The sequence below is a fragment of the Protopterus annectens genome, chromosome 4.part1, assembly GCF_019279795.1.
Source record: "Protopterus annectens isolate FY-2018-M chromosome 4.part1, PAN1.0, whole genome shotgun sequence".
NCBI lineage: Eukaryota > Metazoa > Chordata > Ceratodontiformes > Protopteridae > Protopterus > Protopterus annectens.
Genome location: NC_056734.1, coordinates 479,361,280 through 479,385,046, shown reverse-complemented (window position 1 = coordinate 479,385,046; position 23,767 = coordinate 479,361,280). Strand labels below are relative to the sequence as shown.

The following is a 23,767-nucleotide window of genomic DNA, read 5'->3' as shown; positions in this document are numbered from 1 at the left end:
AAACTGTGTGAATCCATTTTTGGAAAGTGGCCATGATTTCTTAATAGAAAAATAATATTGCTGGAAAACTTCAAACTACTTGGAAAGATCTCAGTGTTTTCATTATATTCTATTTCTTACAGACAACCTATCATTGACATATGTCTTGTTTATAAGGCAATATCTTACCTGGTTCCATCTGAAAGGTTACACTATTTAGAGAGGTAACAATAGATTGGGGAATCTAATACTAGAAAAACAATGTCAGTAACAAAAAAGTGGCAGTACATTACACACTACTGTCCAAGATCATGCAGCAAGCACAGCTTTACAGCTAGTGCAAGTAATATCATAGAGGTGGGTCCATATAAAAGGTGTAATAAAAAAATGTCAGCTATTAAAAAAAAAGTTGGAATGCTTTATTTACATATTCCTTTGGGTCTATGTCAGAAGAGTGAAAGTTCAAAAGATTGAAAATCAAAATATCTAAAATTCTCTGGTTTAAACTGAGGTCTGAAATATTTCTGGTGAATGTAGCTAAATTTCTAAGTCAGGTCTCTTGGTATGTTGCTTTATTTAATACCTTACAAACAGGGTAACAAAGGTAAATGTGTCAGTGATAACTCAACTTCCACATACAGCCTTCTGAAATCTATTCTTCTTACAAAAAAAAAAAAAAAAAAAATCAAAGATGCAATAGGAGACTTAAGTTGGACATCTCACACAATACATTGCTGTTTCTCTAATGCCTTTAGAGGGTGAAAAAAACATCACAACATACTGATGTTGAATACAGGCTACAAAAGATGCCAACTTTAAGAACAACAATTTTGCAAAACTATTTTAATTGAGTTCTTTATCAGTTCTCCAAAAATTCTTGTGCTAAGTATCCATAAAATACAAATATTAAGTGAGGCATTTCAGGATGATAGCGAAATGATTCATCATAATGATATTTGGTTTTCCTCAGAGATCCCTCATAGTACTCATACATTACAGTCTTGCCTCACTTAAAACCTTGGTTCACAAAATAATTAGCTCTTTTTCCCATGGGGGGATTGTTTAATCTGAACTGCTGTGGCATTTATAAATATATTAATATGGAATGACTCAATTATGTCAAGTCTGTTTTCAGTTTATTTCTTATTTTTTTAGCTATTAAATATATTGACAACCTTTAAAAAATATATCTGAAACACAAAATATTGAAAATGTTTCCCCTGTACCCCTCATGTGGGGGGCTGTGCCCCCACACCCCTTTCTAATTATATATACCAACTCTAAGATCACACAACATTGGAGAAAAGGCAAATTCCATTTTTGTTATTTTGAGTTTTAGATATTTTGATTTTCAATCTTTTGGGCTTTTGGTTTTCTAAAGGGGATCCATTCCTTCATAACACATATTTTTTTTATTTTTTATTGTAAATATTTCCACTGTTCATTTCATATTTCAGTTAAAATACCCTCATTTTCATTTTTCTTATGGTATAGTAAATCAGTACTCCTTACTTCTTTTCCACATTAACCAGATCTTCATAAATAATAGTTTATCCCATTAATCAATATTACATCTGTCAACATTGTCCTATTTCCCATACAAACTCTTAGTCATATTGATATTTATAAACCCTTACCAACTATATTCATTTTAAACTACAGAAAACAATGTCTTATTGTCTTTTCCACATTATATTTAAAACACTTTCTTTTTTTTATGCCTTTATACTTCAGTTTTGCCTTTTCAGGCAATTTATCAAGTAGAATACTTGGTAGCAAGCCCCATGCTTTAGGGACAGTCTTACGTATCCTATTTTCTTTTTTTTTTTCCTTTTATTGCAGCACTTTTATCTTCTTTTTATTTCTATCAATGGATATATTAAATACACTTTCTATAATCATTATATACCATTTTTATTTCTCATTAAATCCACTCATTTTAATTTCAATAATGTAATCATCATCATATTCTTTTCCTTACAATCTATCCATGTTTTCATTTCTTTTTTTTGAAACACACCCATACTGCTTTATGCCTTTTTTATAACATCTCTTCTACTGTATTTGTTTCTCTTTTCTTTACAGACTTTAAAACACAACAAAAATGTATTGATGCTGTCTAATACTGGATGTTTTGAATTTAATCCACTTTTTTCAATAGTTTTATAAACTATCCGTTTTCTGAGTGGGTTTAGTCTTGATTCTTAAATAAAAAAAAAAAAATCAAATAATAATTTTTCTGTTCACATAGAAGGCACAAATATTCCCCTACTTATGCTAATCTCCTTAAATCATATGTATTTAAGATATATATAAGAGCTCTCTGAACTTGTAGCCCAGGCAGGTATGACCCTAGCCCTGAGTAGCATTCTGCCATCGCCCAGAATGATACCACAGTACAAGGACAAAATGATTGACTTCAACAATTGGCTAAGCTTCTAGTGTCATTCTAAGGGAATCCAGTATCTGTCTGCTTGGGATGACATGGTCGATGGACCACGATGCTTTGCCACAGATGGCCTGCACCTGTCGCCCCTGGGATTCCAGATACTGGCAAAAGCTCTTGCTGCCCCTATAGTGCCTTTCTTAGGCAAGGTTCAAATAACAAATTCACCACCATAACAGGAACAGGCAAGCAAAAGCTGAGGGTAATGTTACTCAATGCTAGAAGTCTAAATCTCAAAATACACTCATTCAAGGCACTCCTTAAAATGGAGAACATCGATATCTGTGCAGTGACTGAGACCTGGTTCAAGGCTCCAGAAAGCACCCCTGCACTACCAGGCTATAACTCATACCACACTTTTCGGCCATGTAACCTGGACCGAAACACCAAAGGCGGAGGTGTGTCCATATCCATTAAGGATATCCACACCTCCAGGCTAGTTGCTCAGCATAATACATCTGAGGTTATCCAAGTGCAACTAACTCTGGGCAAAACTGCAATCGAAATTGTAGCTGCTACAGACCCCCCACCATGACCCAGGATTCCCACTCCTCTTTTCTTGATGTACTGGAAAATATTAGGGTTCAACCAAACACCCTAATAATGGGTGACTTCAACTACCCCACCATTAACTGGGAAAACTACTCGTGTACCAACTCCTTAGCTCAACGCTTTCTGGAATTCATAACCTCCAATGCCCTAGATCAACTTATCCACACCACCACCAGGGGCAACAATATTCTAGATCTAGTCATTACCAACATGAGTGACCGATGTTCCACACCTGATGTCAATCCCTCGTTGGTCCAATCCGACCATAAGCTTATCACCCTTGATATCCACATCCCATCCCCACCCTCCATTAAGTAAAAAATTTCTCCAAAGCCATCTTCATGCTTCTTAAGACAGATGTGGTGAACTTCATAATAACCATGCAGATGGACAATACAGTTACAACTGCTGAATCCTACACAAATGCACTCTATAAGCACTTACACAAGTGCATGGATCGTGATATCCCAAACAGAACCAAGACGCTATCCTCCAAAAAAATGAAGCCAATCTGGTGTTCCCCTGCCATAAACAAACTGTACAACAGAAGGAAGAAACTGTTGCAAAAGAGAGTAAAATCCCATGAGTGGAGGAGCTCCCTGGTCAGCCTCAGTAAGAAGCTGAGATCCCTTATAAGATCCTCCAAAGCTAGCTATGAAAACAAAATTGCCACTAAATCCAAGGACAACCACAAAGCATTCTATAGCTATGTCAAGAATCTAGATGGCAACACCCATATCTGCTCTGAGTTACAGCACAAAGGTATGAAAATTACAGAACCAACTGATATTGCCAACATCCTGGCAGATAGGTTCATTGCTAACTTTACCCCCCCTCTCACCCCCTAAAGGGCCCATATCAATACAGGAAGAATGCAGAGTCCCTGTAATCACAGCTACGCAGGTAAAAGCTGCACTCTCTAAAGCCAAAAACACAGCATCCATGGGACCGAACAACATCCCAGGCTGCATTTTACATGAACTTCAGAATGAACTGGCTCCCCACTTAAGCACCATGTTTAATAATAGCCTCACATCAGGCTTTGTGCCCACTGAATGGTGCACAGCAACAATTATCCCACTCCACAAAGGGGGAGCCTCCACTGATCCCAGGGACTATCGACCTATTAGCCTGACTAGCCTGGTCTGCAAGGCCATGGAACGTATCATCATGTAACTCATAAACAAAGACATTGATAACCTCCAAACCCTGGTTCCTACCCAGTTCGGATTTGTGAAAGGCAGATCATGCCTCCTGAACCTGATCAACTTCTTTGAGGCAATCACCAAAGCCGTGGATGAGGGTAAGGTGGTTCACACAGCCTATCTTGATTTCCCCAAGGCTTTCGACACCATCCCCCATTCTGGAATTATAGCTAAAATCACTAAACTAGGTATAATTCCCTATGTCACAAGATGGATTGCCAACTGGCTCACTGACAGAACCCACACTGTAAAAGTTGCAGATTCCAAATCTGACCTCAAAGCAGTGACTAGTGGAATACAACAGGGTTCTGTCCTGGGACCTCTCCTGTTTGGTATCTACTTCTCTGAAGTACAGGCTAACACAGAAGGCCACTGGCTAATAAAGTTCACAGATGACTGCAAATTAGGAGCCATAGTCAAGTCCCCAAATGATGTGGACATCCTACAGAAGGGCCTCGCGGAGACAGATGCCTGATGTCAGAGCCATGGCCTCAAGCTCAATGCCAAAAAGTGCAGTGTCATCCCCTTTTGGTAAAAAACTCTGTACCCATGAACTACCACATAGGCAGCAATCTACTTAATACCAAATGCGTGATAAGAGACCTTGGGACCCAGGTGGACAGTAGTCTCTCCTTTGATAGTCACATCACCACAGTAGTCAATAAGTCCTTCTGCATGGCACACCTAATCATAAAAGTGTTCTCATCCAGGAAAAAGAAGGTCATTGTTCCCCTCTACTCGTTACTCATTAGACCCATTACAGAGTACAATGCCCCTTTTGGAATGTACCTCACAAGACATCTGCAGCAGCTGTTAAGGCCACAGAAGTACCTCACAAAGAGGATTACTGGCCTCAAACAAATGCCCTACACTGACCACCTCAAAAAACTCCAGCTTTACTCCGTAGCATATTGCCTACTCCAAGGTGAGCTATGTCAAACCCAGAGCTGTTGGACATGCTACACCTAAAGAAATCCCAATCCCTCCGAGCTAAATGCTCTAGGGACCTAAACCTTGTCACCACAATAAACAGAACACACTGGAGGGATAGATTCCTGTCTCAGAGACTTCCAATACTCTGGAACAAGCTACCCATCTATGTCAAGCAAATTTCTTCATTAGCACTCTTCAAGAAAAATTTTGATGAGTGGATGGGAAATAGGAAATATACCCCGGGGATCACTTCTGTGTCTCTGTTGGACAGTGGCACAGGAAAATAACTTTCTTAGGTGGCATAAGCTATGGAACCTTGCTGGCTAGGCTTTTGTAGGCCCTTGGGCTGATAGTCTAGTACCTACCTATGAACCTATGTTTTTTTTATGAAAAGATACAAACCTTTATAGCAAGCCAATTAATTTTTATTCCTTTTAGTATTTTACCCAATTTCCTATTCTACTTTCATATTCCACCTGCATTTTTGTATTTCAACAAAGCCTGTACATTTCAGTTTGTTTAACTGTAATCCTACCTTCTGTAATATAGCCTCATATTCTAACTTCTCTTGCCCATCTTTTATGTTTAATTATAATAACTAAATCATTTGTATAAGATAAACGTAATGGTATTACAATTCTTTCATTTATTTTCCTTCCTTCTCTCTCATATCAATCACACCTGCCTGCACTATCACATTCACTACCAATACAATTAAATACATACTTAATGGGCATCCCTCTTTTCAGCCTGTATTAATGTACATTGTTTATCCATCAATCACTTTATCATAATCTGTACCCATGATTTTTTATAACATTATTTGATAATGATAAATTTCTCTCCCATACCGTAGGCCTTTAATATTGTTTGTAGTGATCATGGTTCACTCTATCAAATGCTAACCTTATTTTTTTATTCTCTCTCACAGTCATCTCTACTACTTCCTTTACAGTTGTTAACTTTTCTATCAGCTCTTTTTGTTTAATTCCCAATACCCCCCTCACTTTTTACCTCTCCCTTTAGTTTCTGTAGTCTCTGCTGTATAATTTTCATAAATATTTTAAAATCAATATTTTCAATAGTTATTGTTTTCCAGTTATTTATATTTCTTCTGTCAGATTTTCATAAAGAATTTATAACTCCACTACTTATTTCTTCATCTAAAATACCTTCCATTATCTATTCATTATGTATCTTTAACACAATTATTTTTTTCTTCAGCAGTCATTTATTTAGGGTCTATATCACAACGTCGAAGATGCATTACTTCGAATGTGTCTTCATCGAACCCATAAAAACAAAAACTGAAAACAGCAAAACTACATATGCTTGTTCAAAAAAAAAAAATTACTACACACAAAACAAAGTGTGGGGGGCTTCACCCCCCACACCCACCAACATGGGGGGCTGTGCTCCCCACAACCCCCTAATTAAATATACCAACTCCAAGATTGCACTACAGTTTACAAAATAGCAAACTACAGGAAGCGGGCAAGTGATTTCTTTCCCAGGGAAAGAAATCGCTCATATGCCCCTTTGCTGTTTCCAGTTTTCATTATTTTAAGTTCGGCGAAGACGCATTCAAAATTATGTGTGTTCGATGATCTAATAGGAACCCATTTATTTATAATATTCATATCCTAAATCATACAAGCCTGGAGCTGTTTTATGTTTATTGTCCTTTACCACTTTCTGTACTTCATCTATTCCTATGTATTCTTATATGAATTTGCCTAATTTTTCAGATATTGTCTTTAGTGTCCCATTCTTCTTTTTATACACTTATCTACCAAATTTCCACAACTTCCACAATCTCTTTTTGAGAGAATTTTTCTTTGCCTTTCTTTTCTATTATAATAGCCACCAATAGTCTGCTTTTGAGTGTATTTTCTTTGCCTTTCATTTCTATTATAACAGCCATCCTTCCTTCTCTCACATTTAATTCTTTTTCTAAATATTGGAAAACATCCTTTATTTCCCGGTCAAAAATATCTTATTCTCAATAACATTTATTTACTTTTATTGTGTCACTTTATGTCTCAATATCCTTCTCATAGTCTGTCATAATTTGTTTATATTTAGTCTTGTTTCTTTGTACTGTTTTTTTTTTCTGTCTACATATATATTTTTTAAGTTTTTGCTTTTGTATGATCCACCAGTAAGTCCAGTTCTTATAGAAGGAACTCATAGACAAATGATCTTCCCTTAACCTGTCTTTCTCTGGTTTTCTTTTTTCTTCACTTCTGAAATCTCCTGTTTGCATTCTCATACCTTCCCTACCTTTATGATTGTATTATCTTTTCCTGTCCTTGCCCACACTGCTCTATGAATTGAAAAATCAGATATCTCTACACCTCCTTGTGTTTCCTTTATTTCTTTAAAATATATAATTATTTTTAGTCTTGAAAATACCTTTTTTATATGATGATTCTCTATAGTTCCTACTTTTAAATCACCACATTGTATCAAATCTCTTAACATCATCACACCATGTCATATTTTAGTTTTATTTACTTAGCTTACAATTAAATCCCTCACTGTTCACCATGATTGATGATATATTCACTAATCCATGTAGTTTAATATTTCCAGATACTTTTTTTCTGTAATACAAGTCTACACATAAACTGCTATTACTCTTATATGGTCTTTTTTCATTCTATAATGACATATTACTATCCTTCCTGGAATTATTATTACAGCATCTAGTATTTTTACTTTCTCATTTTTATAAAAAAATATAAAAATATTTGTTTATAAAACATCCCATTCATGCACATTTTATTTAATACCAACCAACTAATTTTCCCCACAATGCCTCAGGTCTCTTTCTTTATTCTTTAGAAGTGTATCTAATATACAGACATATAATGCACTGATGCATCCTTAGCTTTGGTACACCACTCAACCACTAGTAAGCATTGTATTGCATTTTAATACACTTCATATTTTAAAGCTAAAAGTCCTGTATCATCCTTTTCCCTTTTTATTTATTTTTTTTATTCCCAGTTGTTATTTTTTTTCTTCCTTATCTTAAACCCTCTTTCATTGGATTTATCATCAGGTGTTTTTGTCCCCCCCCCCTTTCCCCCCCTGTATCCACATCCTCCCTCTTCTGCTCAACGTGTTCCGGTCTTGTATCTGAAACTTAGTATCTTGAATTATTATGCCATATCTGTCTACTTCTTCCAACGGTACTTTTCTCCATTATTGTCATCAACTTCAAGATTTCAGTGACTTCTTCTCATATGACATTATGTTCCACATTTCATATTTCTTTTTGCTGTTTTCTTCCTGTTATGTCCTTTCCCTTTCCAGTATTGGACAATCAAACCAGAAGTCTCCAACTTCCTTAGACTTCTTCACAATGGTGTATGTTTCTTGCAGTATATCCCATCTGTCCACATTGCCCACATCTTTTTACGACAGTCTTGTACCAGATATTATTCCTCACCACAAAAGTAGCATGGTTTTGTCTGACCTAATCCACACAGAGCTTACAAATATACTGATGATTTTCCTTCATTAACATGCATTGTGACCCACGTGTCCCACGTCCTCAGTCCACACATTTGCATTATTGCATACTTTTTAACATCATGTACCTTATTACATACAGGACTAAAGAATGAGTTTAACTCATATGCATCTATTTCTGAAAGTCCTGAATTGTATACTGAGCTTTATTTTCAGTCGCATTCCCAAATTTGGCAATGAATAATTATTATATGGCATCAATGCTTTCCATTTCTCAGATTCACAAATAAAGCTTCTAATAGATCAAAACTTTCAAATGTCACTTCACAGAAATGTTTAGTCCAAAATGTATGAATACACTTATGTCTTAGCAAATGCTAATGGTAAAATAATCTTGTCCATAATTTAATGTCTGTTTATAAAATAAATCATTAATTTTTCTCAATGGTCTTACAACTGGACATCTTTTCATTTTCACTGAAGTATGTTTTGACTGATTTCACTCATCATGGTGTCCTTGTTTTGTGTGCTGTGTTGTGCTACATATGTATGCTTCCTATTACTGAACACAAAGCCCTGTTACACAGATAAACACAGAGAACCGGCTACTCTACTGGTCAGGAAAAACTCTAATTTCTCTCTTCCAGCTCCTGCTAGGCCATTCCTGAATTGTTCATTCACTTCCTCCTGTAGATCTTCATCTAGCATTTCACTCCAACTAGCTTCTTCTTTAGGTGCTTCAACCTGTTCAATCATTTTCAGTGTTGCAAAACTGCCACCCTGGCTTTTCATTACAGTCACCTCTTTTTCATTCACAAAAGTATATCCTGCTTCATTCGCTTAACCTGCTTTATTCTAGTCCATCTAAGATTACTCAAACTGCAATGGCTGCCCTCTGGTGTCAGCAAGCAGCTCTGAGAATAGTGGAAGTTCCCCAGTGCCTGGAGAAAATTCTCCTCTCAGTGTAAGACCAACCTGGGTCTCCATTTAAAAGGAGCTGTTGGCCTAGTGGGTCTAATCAGGCCAACAAAAGCAAAAATTAAAAAAAAAAAATATATATATATATATTTATATATATATATATCTTTATATATATATATACTATAAACAAACACACACACACATACACACACACACACACACACACACACACACACACACACACACACACACACACACACACACACACACACACACACACATATACACACACACATATACACACACACACACACACACACACACACACACACACACACACATATATATATATATATATATATATATATATATATATATATATATATATAATTGAGAGAGAGAGAGAGAGAGAGAGAGAAGCATAACCTTCCATAGAAATGGAAAGTAGTTGATCCAGCATTGATCAAATATTTTTTGTTTAAACCATGAACATTGATCTATGTATGATCAAAAAAAGCATTTTTGCAAGGGGTTAAGCCCCCCTACACTCCATTACACTCCCTGCTAATGATATATACTAAGAGATCATATTGCAGTTGGGAATGGCATATATCTCGATCCCCACTATACAGTGATCTATTGGTGAAGTAGATGGCACTTTTTGATCAGCTAATTTTCAATCCACTGTACCAGTTTTTTCACACTTCACAGTAAAAGCTATTCCGATGTAAGGTTCGGCACCTATATGAATATATACTCGTCTACTTATATAGTTATATATTAATTTATTTCCAGATACCTCTTTATTGTAGTCATTGTCACCAGAAAGCCACAGCCTACATCTCCACTCAATTCCAATCCATCATAGTGAGCACACTCACTCACTCATACATTACATGTACAGGCAAGTCAGAGGCACAGCGCTTCATCCATCAGTATGTCTTTTGGCTGAATATGGAAACTAGAACACCAAGCAAAACCTCAGATGGACACATGCAGGCATCAATCCACAGAGAAGGCACATTGTTAGGAAACCAAACTGAAGATCTTAGTGCAACTAAAAGGCAGCAACACTAACACCTGCTCCACAGGTTGTTATACACTTATATAATCTCTATATATGAATCTATGTTTAAATATAATGGGTATTTGGGACAACACACACACACACACACACACACACACACACACACACACACACACACACACACACACACACACACACACACACACACACACACACACACACACACAGATGTAATACCTTATATCGAATTGCTTATGTTTTCAATGGAAAGTAGTCAATCAATGTTAGAATGTCTACTTTCCATTTCAATGGAAACTATGTTTCCATATACATATACTGTCCAGTCCCATGGAGAAAGTATTTTTAGTCTTGATTAGCACTTTAAATAAATGAGCTTTATAGATAATTTGGGGAGTAAGAGATTTAGATATTCTGTGACTTTGAATAGAAGTCTCAGGGTGAGGTTGTCACTATTTTTTTTGCAAGAATATCGGTGATGTTTATTAGGTTAGAATAGAATGTGTCATTATGAAAAAAAAAATCAGAACAATGTATTTTTTTTTAGTTTTCTAACATTACTAAAGAATGATTTATTATGATTTTTGCTTCAGACACCTGTCTGAGTTCATGGGCTCCTTTAATGAATCTGACAGTGTTCTTCAGTTATTTTTTGAAATGTTTTTGATATAATTTCAGAAAATGGGGAGTTTTGGATCTACTTTAAGGAATTTCTTTCTTGTGTTATATGGTTTAATTATGGAGGTGAACCATCAGGATGGTTTGTGTTTGAATTTCCCATGATACTTGGTTCTGGTAGGGACTGCTAGCTCAATGTTTTTTTTTTCTAAATAGGTGTAAAAGTCATTGTAACCGCAGTGGTGGTGCTGCGGTAGCATTGTTGCCTCACAGTAAGACGCTGTCCGGTTCGATTCTCAGCTAGAGTGTCTTCTGCATGGAGACATGCATGAATGGGTGTACCTTCGTTTAAGGTTGTGCGTCTGGGCTGGTAACTCGGCACGTAAAAATCAACTACCAATCATTAGCGGACTGGAGTTCCGCTGTGGCGACCCCTAACCGGGAAAAGCTGAAAGACACAACCAAACAAACAAACAAGGTGTAAAAGTCATTAGTAAATCTTGTCACTGTATTAAGGCCAGGGGAGGAACAGTCATAAGTAAATTGTGATATTTTATCACAGAGTTAGTTGAGGCTGATATGAATGCAGTGCTTAAATTTAGTGGTGTTTGCTGTAAGAACTTTTGGGAGTTTATAGGAGAACGTCACAAGTTTGTGGTCAGACTTAACTATGGATGGAGATACTGGAGGAATGGTGTAAGAGGCAGCCATATTTGTAAGAACTAGGCCAACAATGCTGTAGCATCTAGTAGGTTTATTTATTAACTAATGAAGGCAACTTTTGTTATTAAAGATTGTGAGGGCATATCCTAAAATGTAGGCAGAGATCTCTCAGTTTATTGAAGTACAGTTATACTGACACAAAATAAGGGAGTTTTTGTTAATAGTGTGATCAGTTATAATTTCTAAGAACTGTACATCTTACATGGTCATCTGAAACAAGCTATTAGTTGATAATTAATCCTATCTAGAATGAACATAGTTTAATGAGCTCAGTTGGTGAGTCCGCAGGATCCAAATATGGGGACTCTTATCATAGTTGTCATTGGGTTTGAAAGCATGAAAAGTGTAAAATGGAAATATAAATAACAGTAATAATTGTAGTAGAAATAATAATAATCATGACTATCAATATTAGTAATATTTTTTTTATCAAAAAATCTTCATTCTTGCACTGTAAATATGTATGGTTAATAAGACATTATTAGCAGAGACTTTTATTTGTTTTCGATGGCACTGTTTAAAGACAGCTATCTTTATTAACCAATGTGAAAGAGGTGGAAAAAGACTTTTGGTTGTTTTATTTTGGTATCACAACTGATATGCCTGCTTGTAGTAGATCCAACAACAGGTACCTTTTGTAAATTAGTATGCTCAGTTTCACCAAAGACTTGATAACTAAGCTCTGTTTTGTGAAGGAGCAGTTGGGACTGTTAGCTCTGTTTGAGATATCACCTTTTATCAAATATCAATCAGTCAATCAATCAACATCACCTTTTAATTTTGTGTCTGTCAGGTAGCTGTCTATATCCACATCAAAAGTTGTTTAACTGATTGGAACTCTTCATTTTCCACCTGCTGTTAAATTTTCAGTTTGTATTCTTACAAAGTCTGCCCAGTGTTATGTTTTCTTGAATAAAAACCCATTCTAAATTGCACCCTCTCTCTCTATTTACACACACACACCACACACACACACACACACACACACACACACACACACACACACACACACACACACACACACACACACACACACACACACATAATACAGGACATAAATATCAATGTGGTATAGTGGCAAAAAGCTTCTTAAAGATCAGAAGGCCACAAACACAGGTTTGACAAGCATGCAAACCACACATAACCCAATTTTACTTATTTTATTAATATATAACCAAATGACCAACAATAAGAATAAAAAAAAAACTTGATTCTGCCACTACAGCAAAGGTAACTTACGTATAGAGAGTTGTACAGTGTTTCTCCAAAAGGGAATCCTATTTCTGGTTTGAAGAGACCAGAGACTCCGTCAAAACTTTTGCAAGAGAATACCTTATCCCCCACTTGTTCTCCATAGGTAAAAAGCTGGACAGCTGTGAATAAACAATATTCAATTGCTATATTATTGTTAATTACCTGAAGGGCAGAAAACTGTTCTATTAATGTTTTATCTCTGTACCTATTGTAAACACATTAATTGCCTTTCAGGTTTAATTGAAAAAAAAAAAATTATAAAAATATGAAAAATAAAAAAAATTATAAAAACAATCAACATTCAAATGAATAATAGATGTAACAATCTGAGCTGGCTTTTATGGCTGCTTTGTACATCATTTTTTGGGAGAGCATTTTCACCATGGTCAGTTTTTAGTTAAAAAAAATGCTACATAACTTTTTTGTCATCGTTGTTATTTACGGTAATCAAAGAAGCAAAGAGCTGACCTAGATAATGATGTTTTGCATACAAACTGACTTGCGCTAGACCTGATCCTCACCCTTTTACAATATATGTGGTAAATACTGACAAAAGCATGCCCATAAGATTATTGGTTATAAAATATTTCAAGTCAAGTTTCATTCATTTCTTAGCAAAACTTGCCTCAGGTCTATAAGCTTATGCATGCATGCACACATGAGCTCTCATAACTACACACACACACACACACACACACACACACACACACACACACACACACACACACACACACACACACACACACACACACACACACACATTTTAGTAATTATGTAGCTGAGAAACTATTGATAAAAATAACCATATATTGGTATATTTTCCTTTGTAATGCATATATGCATAAAGGGATTGCAGGAAACATTTTCTTAAATGTAATTACTTGGTATATTTAATTTACTTACCAAGCATGTCTTTTTCCATAAAGACTGACCGTGAGTAGCACATGGTAGTTTACATGAAGAGAAACAAATTACAGTTTACAAAGGTTGACAGCTGTTCTTAAACTTTATTGTATAATATGTTGGATTCTTTTTGATCATAATAAACTACAAAAATATAATTTCCAAACTCTTAAATTTTAACTCCCATTTTTGCTTCACTCCTTTTCTGCCAATAACTGTCAACGCACTCTCATTTTGTTGAAAAGTTCATACTAAGCATACCTCCCTATCACTACTGTTATTAGTGTGCTGTAATGTCATTTTATTGATAACATTGTTGAATCAAATTGAATGTGTAGCAGTCATACAATTATAGTTTCCTAGTAATAATATTAAAATGGTGTAATATATCATTACATTACATAATATATTCATGTGGAAAACTGCATGTCTTGTGATAATCACAATAATAAAAAAATAACATTGGTGAAATCTGAACTAGATGCCACCTATTTTCTAAACAGAATGCACTGTGCTTTGTGTAATGAATGTAGCATTTGCCCTGGAATGTAGCAAAGCTGAAAGTCAATGTTGTTACAATGTAATACTTAGATGTAATCAATGACACTGTGCATCAAAAGTACAAAGAATGAAACAAAACATTCCTTCACTACTTCATATGAGTTGATTTATTTAAAACATGCCAAGACATTCTGTTTATACACATTGCTATTGAAATTTTGAACCCTGAAGCATAGGCCAAGGTGTTAGTTCAGAGTTTGCATGGCTCTTTTACCTGAAATAAAATCTGCTTCTGTGTGCCAAAAAGTAATTTATTATTCATGAATACTATTGTTTTACTCTTGTTCTACTCACTATATCTAGAACAAGTTAAAATTCTGTCTATCCTGTAGGCTGCTTAGAAAGTTAAACATGGAAAATGACACATACCTGGCAGCAGTGTAGCCATGGTCATAACTGTGGTAGATACAGTTGTTGTAGACATTCTTGTAGTTGACGGGAGTACAGCTGATACAGTTGTAGTAGACATTCTTGTAGTTGATGTTGAGAGCACAGCTGATGCAGTTGTTGTAGACATTCTTGTAGTTGACATTGGGAGCATGGCTGTAGTTGTAGCTCTGTTAAATGTTATAGTTGTATTATCTGCTATAGTGCTTGCTGTTGAAGTGGCAGTAACTCTAGAAGATGCATTGTTTACCAAAGATGTTGGGATAGGTGCTGTAAATGTAGAGATGTTACTGCCATTTTGAGATATTAAACTTCCAGAAGCCACAGTACTACCATGTGCTGTAACAGATGACAGGGAAGTTGTTTTACTAGTAGCATCTGAAGTGGATGAAGTGACCATATTACTTGTGGTGACACTTTGAAATGCTGAATTTCCTGTGCTGATAGAATTTGACTGTGTGGTTGAAGAAGCAATTGCATTTACTCCTGAGGTAGAGAATGTTACACCAGAGCTGGTGGTGGTAGAGAATGTAGGTCCCACACTTATAGGTAGAGAAGTTGTTGTACCTGTTTTAGACACAAAGTTTGTAGTAACATCTGTGCTTACACTGCTTGAAGATTTTATATTATCTGTGGAATTAGTTTGTAATGTTGAATTTCCTGAGCTTACAGAAGATGACTGGGTGGTTAGAAGAGTCATATTTGTAACTGAGGCAGAGAAATTTACATTCACTGTACTCAAACTTGCTGTAGGGACAATAATATTTTCAGTAGCCTTTTGGGACACTAATCCGAAGCTGGTTGAGAGTCCTTGTGCTGCATTTGTTAGTGTTACTGTAGACATGGAAGTAGCTAAGTGAGTTGTATTTGTACTATAATTGTTTGCAGGATTTGTATTATATGTGATAGCATTTTGTAACGTACTTCTTGAACTAATAGAAGTTACTTCCTTTGTCGTAAAAGGAGTCCCATTTCCTGCTGAGGTAGAGACATTTAAACCCAATGCAATCATTGTACTAGGACTTCCTGTAGGGACTATAATATTTTCAGTAGCCTTTTGGGACACTACACCTGAGCTGGTGAAGATTTCTTGGGCTGCATTTGTTACTTTTAGTGTTACTGTGGATACAGAAGTAACTAAGTGCGTTGTAACATTTGTACTTACAGAGCTTGCGGGGTTTGTGTTTTCTGCAGTAGCATTTTGTAATGTTGTACTTTTTGAGCTAATAGAAGTTACTTCCTTGGTAACAAAAGGAGTCCCATTTCCTGCTGAGGTAGTGACATTTAAACCCACTGCAGTCACTGTACTAGGACTTCCTGCAGGGACTGTAACCTTTTCAGTAACTTTTTGGGATGTTAAACCTTGGCTGGCAGAGCCTTCAGGTCCTGCACTTTTAGTCAAAGATGTTGGTAAACTTGTGATGGGCACAGATGTAACTAAGACTGAAGTAACATCTGTAGGATTTACATTATTTGTAGTAGCATTTTGTAATGTTGTGCTTCCTGAACTAATAGAAGTTACTTTCTTTGTCATAAAAGTAGTCCCATTTCCTGCTGAGTTAGTGACATTTAAACCCACTGCAGTCACTGTACTAGGACTTCCTGCAGGGACTGTAACCTTTTCAGTAACTTTTTGGGATGTTAAACCTTGGCTGGCAGAGCCTTCAGGTCCTGCACTTTTAGTCAGAGATGTTGGTAAACTTGTGATGGGCACAGATGTAACTAAGACTGAAGTAACATCTGTAGGATTTACATTATTTGTAGTAGCATTTTGTAATGTTGTGCTTCCTGAACTAATAGAAGTTACTTCCTTTGTCATAAAAGTAGTCCCATTTCCTGCTGAGTTAGTGACATTTAAACCTACTGCAGTCACTGTATTAGGACTTTCTGCAGGGACTGTAATCTTTTCTGTAACTTTTTGGGATGCTAAACCTTGGCTGGCAGAGCCTTCAGGTCCTGCGCTTTTAGTCAAAGATGTTGGTAAACTTGTGATGGATACGGATGTAAATAAGGCTGTAGTAACATCTGTAGGATTTACTTTATTTGTAGTAGCATTTTGTAATGTTGTGCTTCCGGGGCTAATAGAAGTTACCTGCATTGTCATAGAAGGACTCACATTTCCTGCTGGGTTAGAGTCATTTAAACCCACTGCAGTCACTGTACTAGGACTTCCTGTAGGGGCTGTAATACTTTCAGTAACCTTTTGTGATGTTAATCCTGTGCTGGTGGATACTATTTGTGCTGTATTTGTAGACAGTGTATTTGTTAGTGTTACTGCATACATAGAAGTAACTAATTGCGTTGTAACATTTGCACTTATAGTGCTTGCAGGGTTTGTGTTTTCTGCAGTAACCTTTTGTAATGCTGTACCTCCTGAGCTAATAAAAGTTACTTCCTTTGTCATAAAAGTAGTCCCATTTCCTGCTGAGATAGAGTCATTTAAACCCACTGCAGTCACTGTACTAGCACTTCCTGCAGGGACTGTAATATTTTCCACAGCTTTTGAGGATGTTAAGCCTGGGCTGTCAGAGATGTCATGTGTTGCAGTTGTAGTCAAAGAAGTTGTTACTGCTGCTACAGAAACAGAAGTAACCAAGTCTGTGGTAACCTTTGCACTCACAGTGCTTGCAGAGTTTGCGTTTTCTGCAGTAGCATTTTGTAATATTGTACTTCCTGAGCTAATAGAAGTTACTTCCTTGGTAATCAAAGGAGTCCCACTTCCTGCTGAGGTAGTGACACTTAAACCCACTGTAGCGATTGTACTAGGACTTCTTGTAGGGACTATAATATTTTCAGTAGCATTTTGGGACACTAATTCTGAGCTGGTGGAGATTCCTTGTGCTGCATTTGTTAGTGTTACAGTAGGCACAGAAGTAACTAAGTAAGTTGTAACATTACTTACAGAACTTTCAGGGCTTGTGTATTTTGCAGTAACATTTTGGAATGTTGTACTTTCTGAGCTAATAGGAGTTACTTCCTTTGTCATAAAAGGAGTCCTATTTCCTGCAGTGGTAGAAACATTTAAACCCACTGCAGTCATTGTACTAGGACTTCCTGTAGTGACTATAATATTTTCAGTAGCCTGTTGGGACACTACTCCTGAGCTAGTGGTGATTCCTTGTGCTGCATTTGTTGGTGTTACCGTGGACACAGAAGTGACTAAGTATGTTGTAACATTTGGACTTACAGAGCTTGCAGGGTTTGTGTTTTCTGCAGTAGCATTTTGTAATGCTGTACCTCCTGAGCTAATAGAAGTTATTTCCTTTGTCATAAAAGGGGTCCCATTTCCTGTTGATGTAGTGACATTTAAACCCACTGCAGCGATTGTACTAGGACTTCCTGCAGGGGCTGTAATACTTTCAGTAGCTTTTTGGGATGTAAAACTTTGGCTGGCAGAGCCTTCAGGTATTGCGCTTTTAGTCAGAGATGTTGGTAAACTTATGCTGGATGCAGATGTAACTAAGACTGTAGTATCATCTGTAGGATTTACATTATTTGTAGTAGCATTTTGTAATGTTGTGCTTCCGGGGCTAATAGAAGGACTCACATTTCCTGCTGGGTTAGAGTCATTTAAACCCACTGCAGTCACTGTACTAGGACTTCCTGTAGGGGCTGTAATACTTTCAGTAACCTTTTGTGATGTTAATCCTGTGCTGGTGGATACTATTTGTGCTGTATTTGTAGACAGTGTATTTGTTATTACTGTATACATAGAAGTAACTAATTGTGTTGTAACATTTGCACTTATAGTGCTTGCAGGGTTTGTGTTTTCTGCAGTAACCTTTTGTAATGCTGTACCTCCTGAGCTAATAGAAGTTACTTCCTTTGTCATAAAAGTAGTCCCATTTCCTGCTGGGGTAGAGTCATTTAAACCCACTGCAGTCACTGTACTAGCACTTCCTGCAGGGACTGTAATATTTTCCACAGCTTTTGAGGATGTTAAGCCTGGGCTGTCAGAGACGTCATGTGTTGCAGTTGCAGTCAAATAAGTTGTTACTGCTGCTACAGAAACAGAAGTAACCAAGTCTGTGGTATCTTTTGCACTCACAGTGCTTGCACTGACTGTATTATCTGAAGTAGTATGTAATGCTGAAATTCCTGAGTTGAGGGAAGTTTTTTGCACTGTTGAAAAACTGGACACGTTTTCTGCTGATGTAGAGAAATTGAAATCCAAAGCAGGTGATGTACTAAGACTGCCAACAGGTTTTGTTATGCTGTCAGATTTTTGTGAAACTGAATTTGCCAAGCTGGTAGAAATTTCTTGTGTTGTAGACAGTGTAAGAAATTGTTTACTTGTAGTAGATGTTGAATTCATTAAATCTGCTGAAAGAGAGGTTTTTAGAATGTTTGCATAGTCTGTGTTACTTTCAATTACAGAACTCAACAAAGTGTGCTGTGTTGACATTATTGGAGACAAGGATTTGTCTCCTGAAGGCACTGTTGCTGGAAATGTTGGGACAGTCAGAGTAACAGGAGGCTCTTGGGAAGAAATGGGTTCACTGGCTGATTTGTTTAAGTCTATTAAAGTGACAGAATGTGTTGTTGCATTTAATGTTTGCACTGTTTCCATTGTAGAAAATGTGTATGTAAGAGTTGTTGAATGTAAAGTATCCACTTTTGTAGTTGTTGCATTTGTGTTAAAGCTTAATGTCACTTTCTCTGCAGTTGTAGTCCAGGTGCCATTAACCATTGATTCCATCGTGCCTGTTGTACTACCTAAAAACAATAAAAACATTCTGGATTATTTCCTCATTTCATTTTAGGAGAATCAGTATTTCCTATGTAAAAGATTTCAGAGCTATAAAGGTTTTTAGATATTAATTTACCAAACTCAGCATATTCTGGCTATCAAAATCTCATAGGTGAGCTAACTCATCACGTCTGCTGTTTTGCAGCTTCGCTCATGTTTATTTATTTATTTGTGCTTATTGACCATGACTGTCCAGTTGAGTTGTGACCCATTTTACTGCAGGTGCAGAGGACATTTTAAGATCATACTGTGTTTGTCTATGAAAGCAGTGTGACTTTTATACTGATTTTCTTTTTTCAAAATGGTGTCACACTGAAGCAAATCTAGAACAATAGCTCTATTTAAGTCCAATTAAGTTCCTTTTTATAGTTTTGAATTATTAATACACCATTCACTCAGTTTCTAAACCTATGGCCAGATGATTTTTGCCAAATGGATACCATATGTCTTGCTATCTGTTCTTGTTAATATTGATTTAAGCTTAGCATGATAATGTCAGCTAAAATGTTTAAACTGATTTGTTTTCTTGCAGTAACAATACCAGATTTTCTGATATGTTTGCAATAGGGTATATTTTAATGCAATTAATGTCATGAAAAACAGCCAATGTGCAATATTTTCTACTTGTGTACTCTATTCTTTTGAGTATTTGACTAAAATTACCTTTTAGAGCCTTCAATCATTTTTACTTTCATTTGGCAAAGAGCTGTTGTCAGTCCAAAACAAAATAAATTGCTTCGATGAAATCATCATCTAAATATGCAATTTTTTTATAATGTAATCAAAACTCATCACATTTGAATTAAAGTACAAGTAAATGTGCTCTTGGCACTCACTTTCACTGACTTAAATGCCACTGTTCTTATCCATAAAGCTTACTGTTTCTTAGCATCTTCACTATGACAACAGTATCTAGATGGATCTGTTACTTTCCATATCGATAAAAGAAAACGTTAGTCTTCAAGTGTTATATAAGAGATGTGCATTCTCCAAGCCCTATAACAAAACTGGGTTATATAGGACATGTTCATTCTCCAATCCCTATAATAAAACTGGGTTATATAAGAGATGTTCATTCTCCAATCCCTATAATAAAAATGGGTTATATAAGAGATGTGCATTCTCCAATCCCTATAATAAAACTGGGTTATATAAGAGACGTTCATTCTCCAAGCCCTATAATAAAACTGGGTTATATAAGAGATGTGCATTCTCCAATCCCTATAATAAAACTGGGTTATATAAGAGATGTTCATTCTCCAAGCCCTATAATAAAACTGGGTTATATAAGAGATGTGCATTCTCCAGTCCCTATAATAAAACTGTCAACTTATACTATACAAAGATGAGTCATATTTTTGGAACATGTAGTACAGATAAAGTAAGAGAAGAAAATTTGGTGTGCATTTGGAAAAAATAAATCAAAGTGAGAAGCAAAGAGAAAATAAATTCTGGCATAGAAATAAATTACAGATATGAGTTCCTGTACTGACATGTATTGCATCTTGGTGGTTTACTATTTCCCCAATACCACTCACCATTTTCAGTTTTACTTGCCCTATAGTATGTCTGACTTGATGCCCCACAACCAGAATTATCTTAATCCTGACAAGGAAAGAACATAGAATTTTAATCTAAAGTATTGGTAGCATGGAGAAAAGGTGACAGACATTTGTGATTCCTCAAAGTAAGTCACAAACATTGGTATTGTTCTTCTATATAGTCTAGTGATGTTCTTCCAATGCTGTGTGGGTCTTACAAACTACTCTGCATAAACATCAACAGATGCTTTCCTAATTTGCACATTAATGCTATCACTCTAATGTCAGGAGGGTACCATATAGCATCTAAACTGTTGGTTAACCAGTGACTAGCCGAATAAGTGTCATATTCCAGAAGGAATACATACTTTTTAATCTTAATGTTCTACACTGGATATCATTTGGGTGGAAAACAATAATCATATAGTTGCTAACATGCAAAACAATGATGTAATCACTTCCTACACTGTGTGGTTTCATGGTATTTAAAGTGTGACTACCCATGAGCTCTCCTTGTTAGGTTTGTAAGAGCTAGGCTAATTCAGTATTTTGACAAATGCTATTGCAGTGCACATTTCTGCTTACTAGGCCTCGCTACTTCTACTTCCATAAGCCCTTCTCATTACATCCAATAAGAAAACAGGTTAAAAAATGTAGATTCCAGTATGGTTGAAGCTTTTTATGACTGCTTGCATCCTCCTTTTCATTTCCATTTATGTACCTCATCTGGCAAAACTCAAGTTAACCGATCAGTCTAGTGCTTTCTGTTATTTTGTGGGAATGAATTCTTCAGCTCACCATTTCAAAGGGTAGTACAAGAACGTTAAGAGAATAGAAATAGGCACAGAGTGATGTATAAAAAGGTGCTTTTTTTCTCTTAATTTTATCTTCAAGCAGCAGAAGTACAATACGGTAATCTGGGAATTGATTCATGTTATTTGCCCATTCTATCCTCACTGTTACCTGTGTGTGCACTTTGTATGTAAATGTAATAGTCTGCAATTGTCAGGTCAAAGGCAGATATAGCATATCTATTATCCCCACCAATTGTTGGAACTTACATTTGTCCTTTGCTTTCAAACCATCTCTATACAGATAAATATGAGAGGAACAAATCTGAGTTGCTGATATTCTACACAGATGCGTTACCAATTCAAAACTGAGATGGCACAACAAGAATAATACCTTTAGTTTAGCATTTGCTTTACTATACATAGCTTTTTGACTCTAACACTGCAGTTGATCAAACTGGAATTTATTTTTGGAAACTGCTATGATGGGTACCTTTTTAAAACATGAAGAAAGTAACTGCAGTCCTTTGAATGTTGCCTTGTAATTACAAATGAGTCAGAATCTGCATTACACGTGAGGTTGTAGTATCTATGCTACAATGATCTTCAGTTTTGCACATGTAGTTAGTTCTAGTCTAGGGTGCAGCTCCTACCATGCCAGGGGTATAAGTGGCATATTCCCCTTACAAGAATGATTTAACATTTCTGCAGTAATTTTCAGACATAATTTTTATGAAGGTGAAGTAATAATTAATTTATCAGAGATTATTATGATATTTCTCACACTTGTAATATGGAAGGTTTATAAGTGTATGTTGAATTTGTTCATTAGGACATTTATGTAACCTGAGTGCCTAAATGGCCAGGGCTATGTTTGCAAGTGACCCTAGGACTAAACTGCATGCCCAGTTAATGAATAAACAAATAGACCCAAATCAACAGTGGATCAAGCTAATCAAACACAGCCTTCATCCTTCTGGAAGTTTTCCTTCAGACTCTAACTAGCATCCTGATGCACCTTTCCTTTTATAGCCTGCAGAACTTAAAAAGATCTTCTCAGCTGATGGCCTGACTATGACCAGATCGAGTGAGATCATTAACTTTTTGCTTCTAAAGCTTTTTCCCTGAGGAACAAGATGGCTGATAGCAAAACTATCAAAACTAGATTTATCCTTTGATAAGATACAGTGGTCTAAGAACCAGAATAAATATAGTGGGTGCCACAAGTGCAGATTCCCTCCAAAATAAATCATTTTACCATCATTCCCATAATAATATTTTTTAGAAAACTGAATGCTTCTGATTGAAAAAGTACTTGAATATATCTATTTTAGTCTGCAGTACAGTAGTCCAGTCTGATGCTTTACCTTCAGTATAAGCAGTATTTAGATTCAAATTTAGCTAGTGATTTGCATATTTTTTGAGATACACTTAGTGCTTGCAAAGACTGATCTATTCCCATTTATCTAACCACTTGCCAGAGGGCAACTAATTACTTCTTGCCTTATGGTCTTAATTACACATGGTCATTCAAGGAATAAATATACATTTTACCCATATTCCCACAACACTCAAAAGGTATCATTCCTTGAAATGGAACAGTGAAAAAATTTGCTTTGTTCTCTGTTCATTACATAAATGAATGGGAAGTAGTTTCAAATATATATATATATATATA

The 23,767-nt window shown here is 36.1% G+C and overlaps 1 protein-coding gene across 1 annotated transcript in view; it reads right to left on the bottom strand.

Annotated features, from left to right (window-relative positions):
• LOC122801237 (mucin-4-like) overlaps positions 1–23,767 on the bottom strand; it is a 163,137-nt gene that overhangs the window by 115,710 nt on the left and 23,660 nt on the right. The window contains exons 3-4 of the mRNA XM_044070789.1: positions 14,990–19,723; positions 13,142–13,275 (exon numbers count right to left, since the gene is read on the bottom strand). Of these exons, the coding sequence (XP_043926724.1) occupies positions 13,142–13,275; positions 14,990–19,706 (4,851 nt within the window). The 5' untranslated portion in view covers positions 19,707–19,723. The remainder of the gene's footprint in view (positions 1–13,141; positions 13,276–14,989; positions 19,724–23,767) is intronic.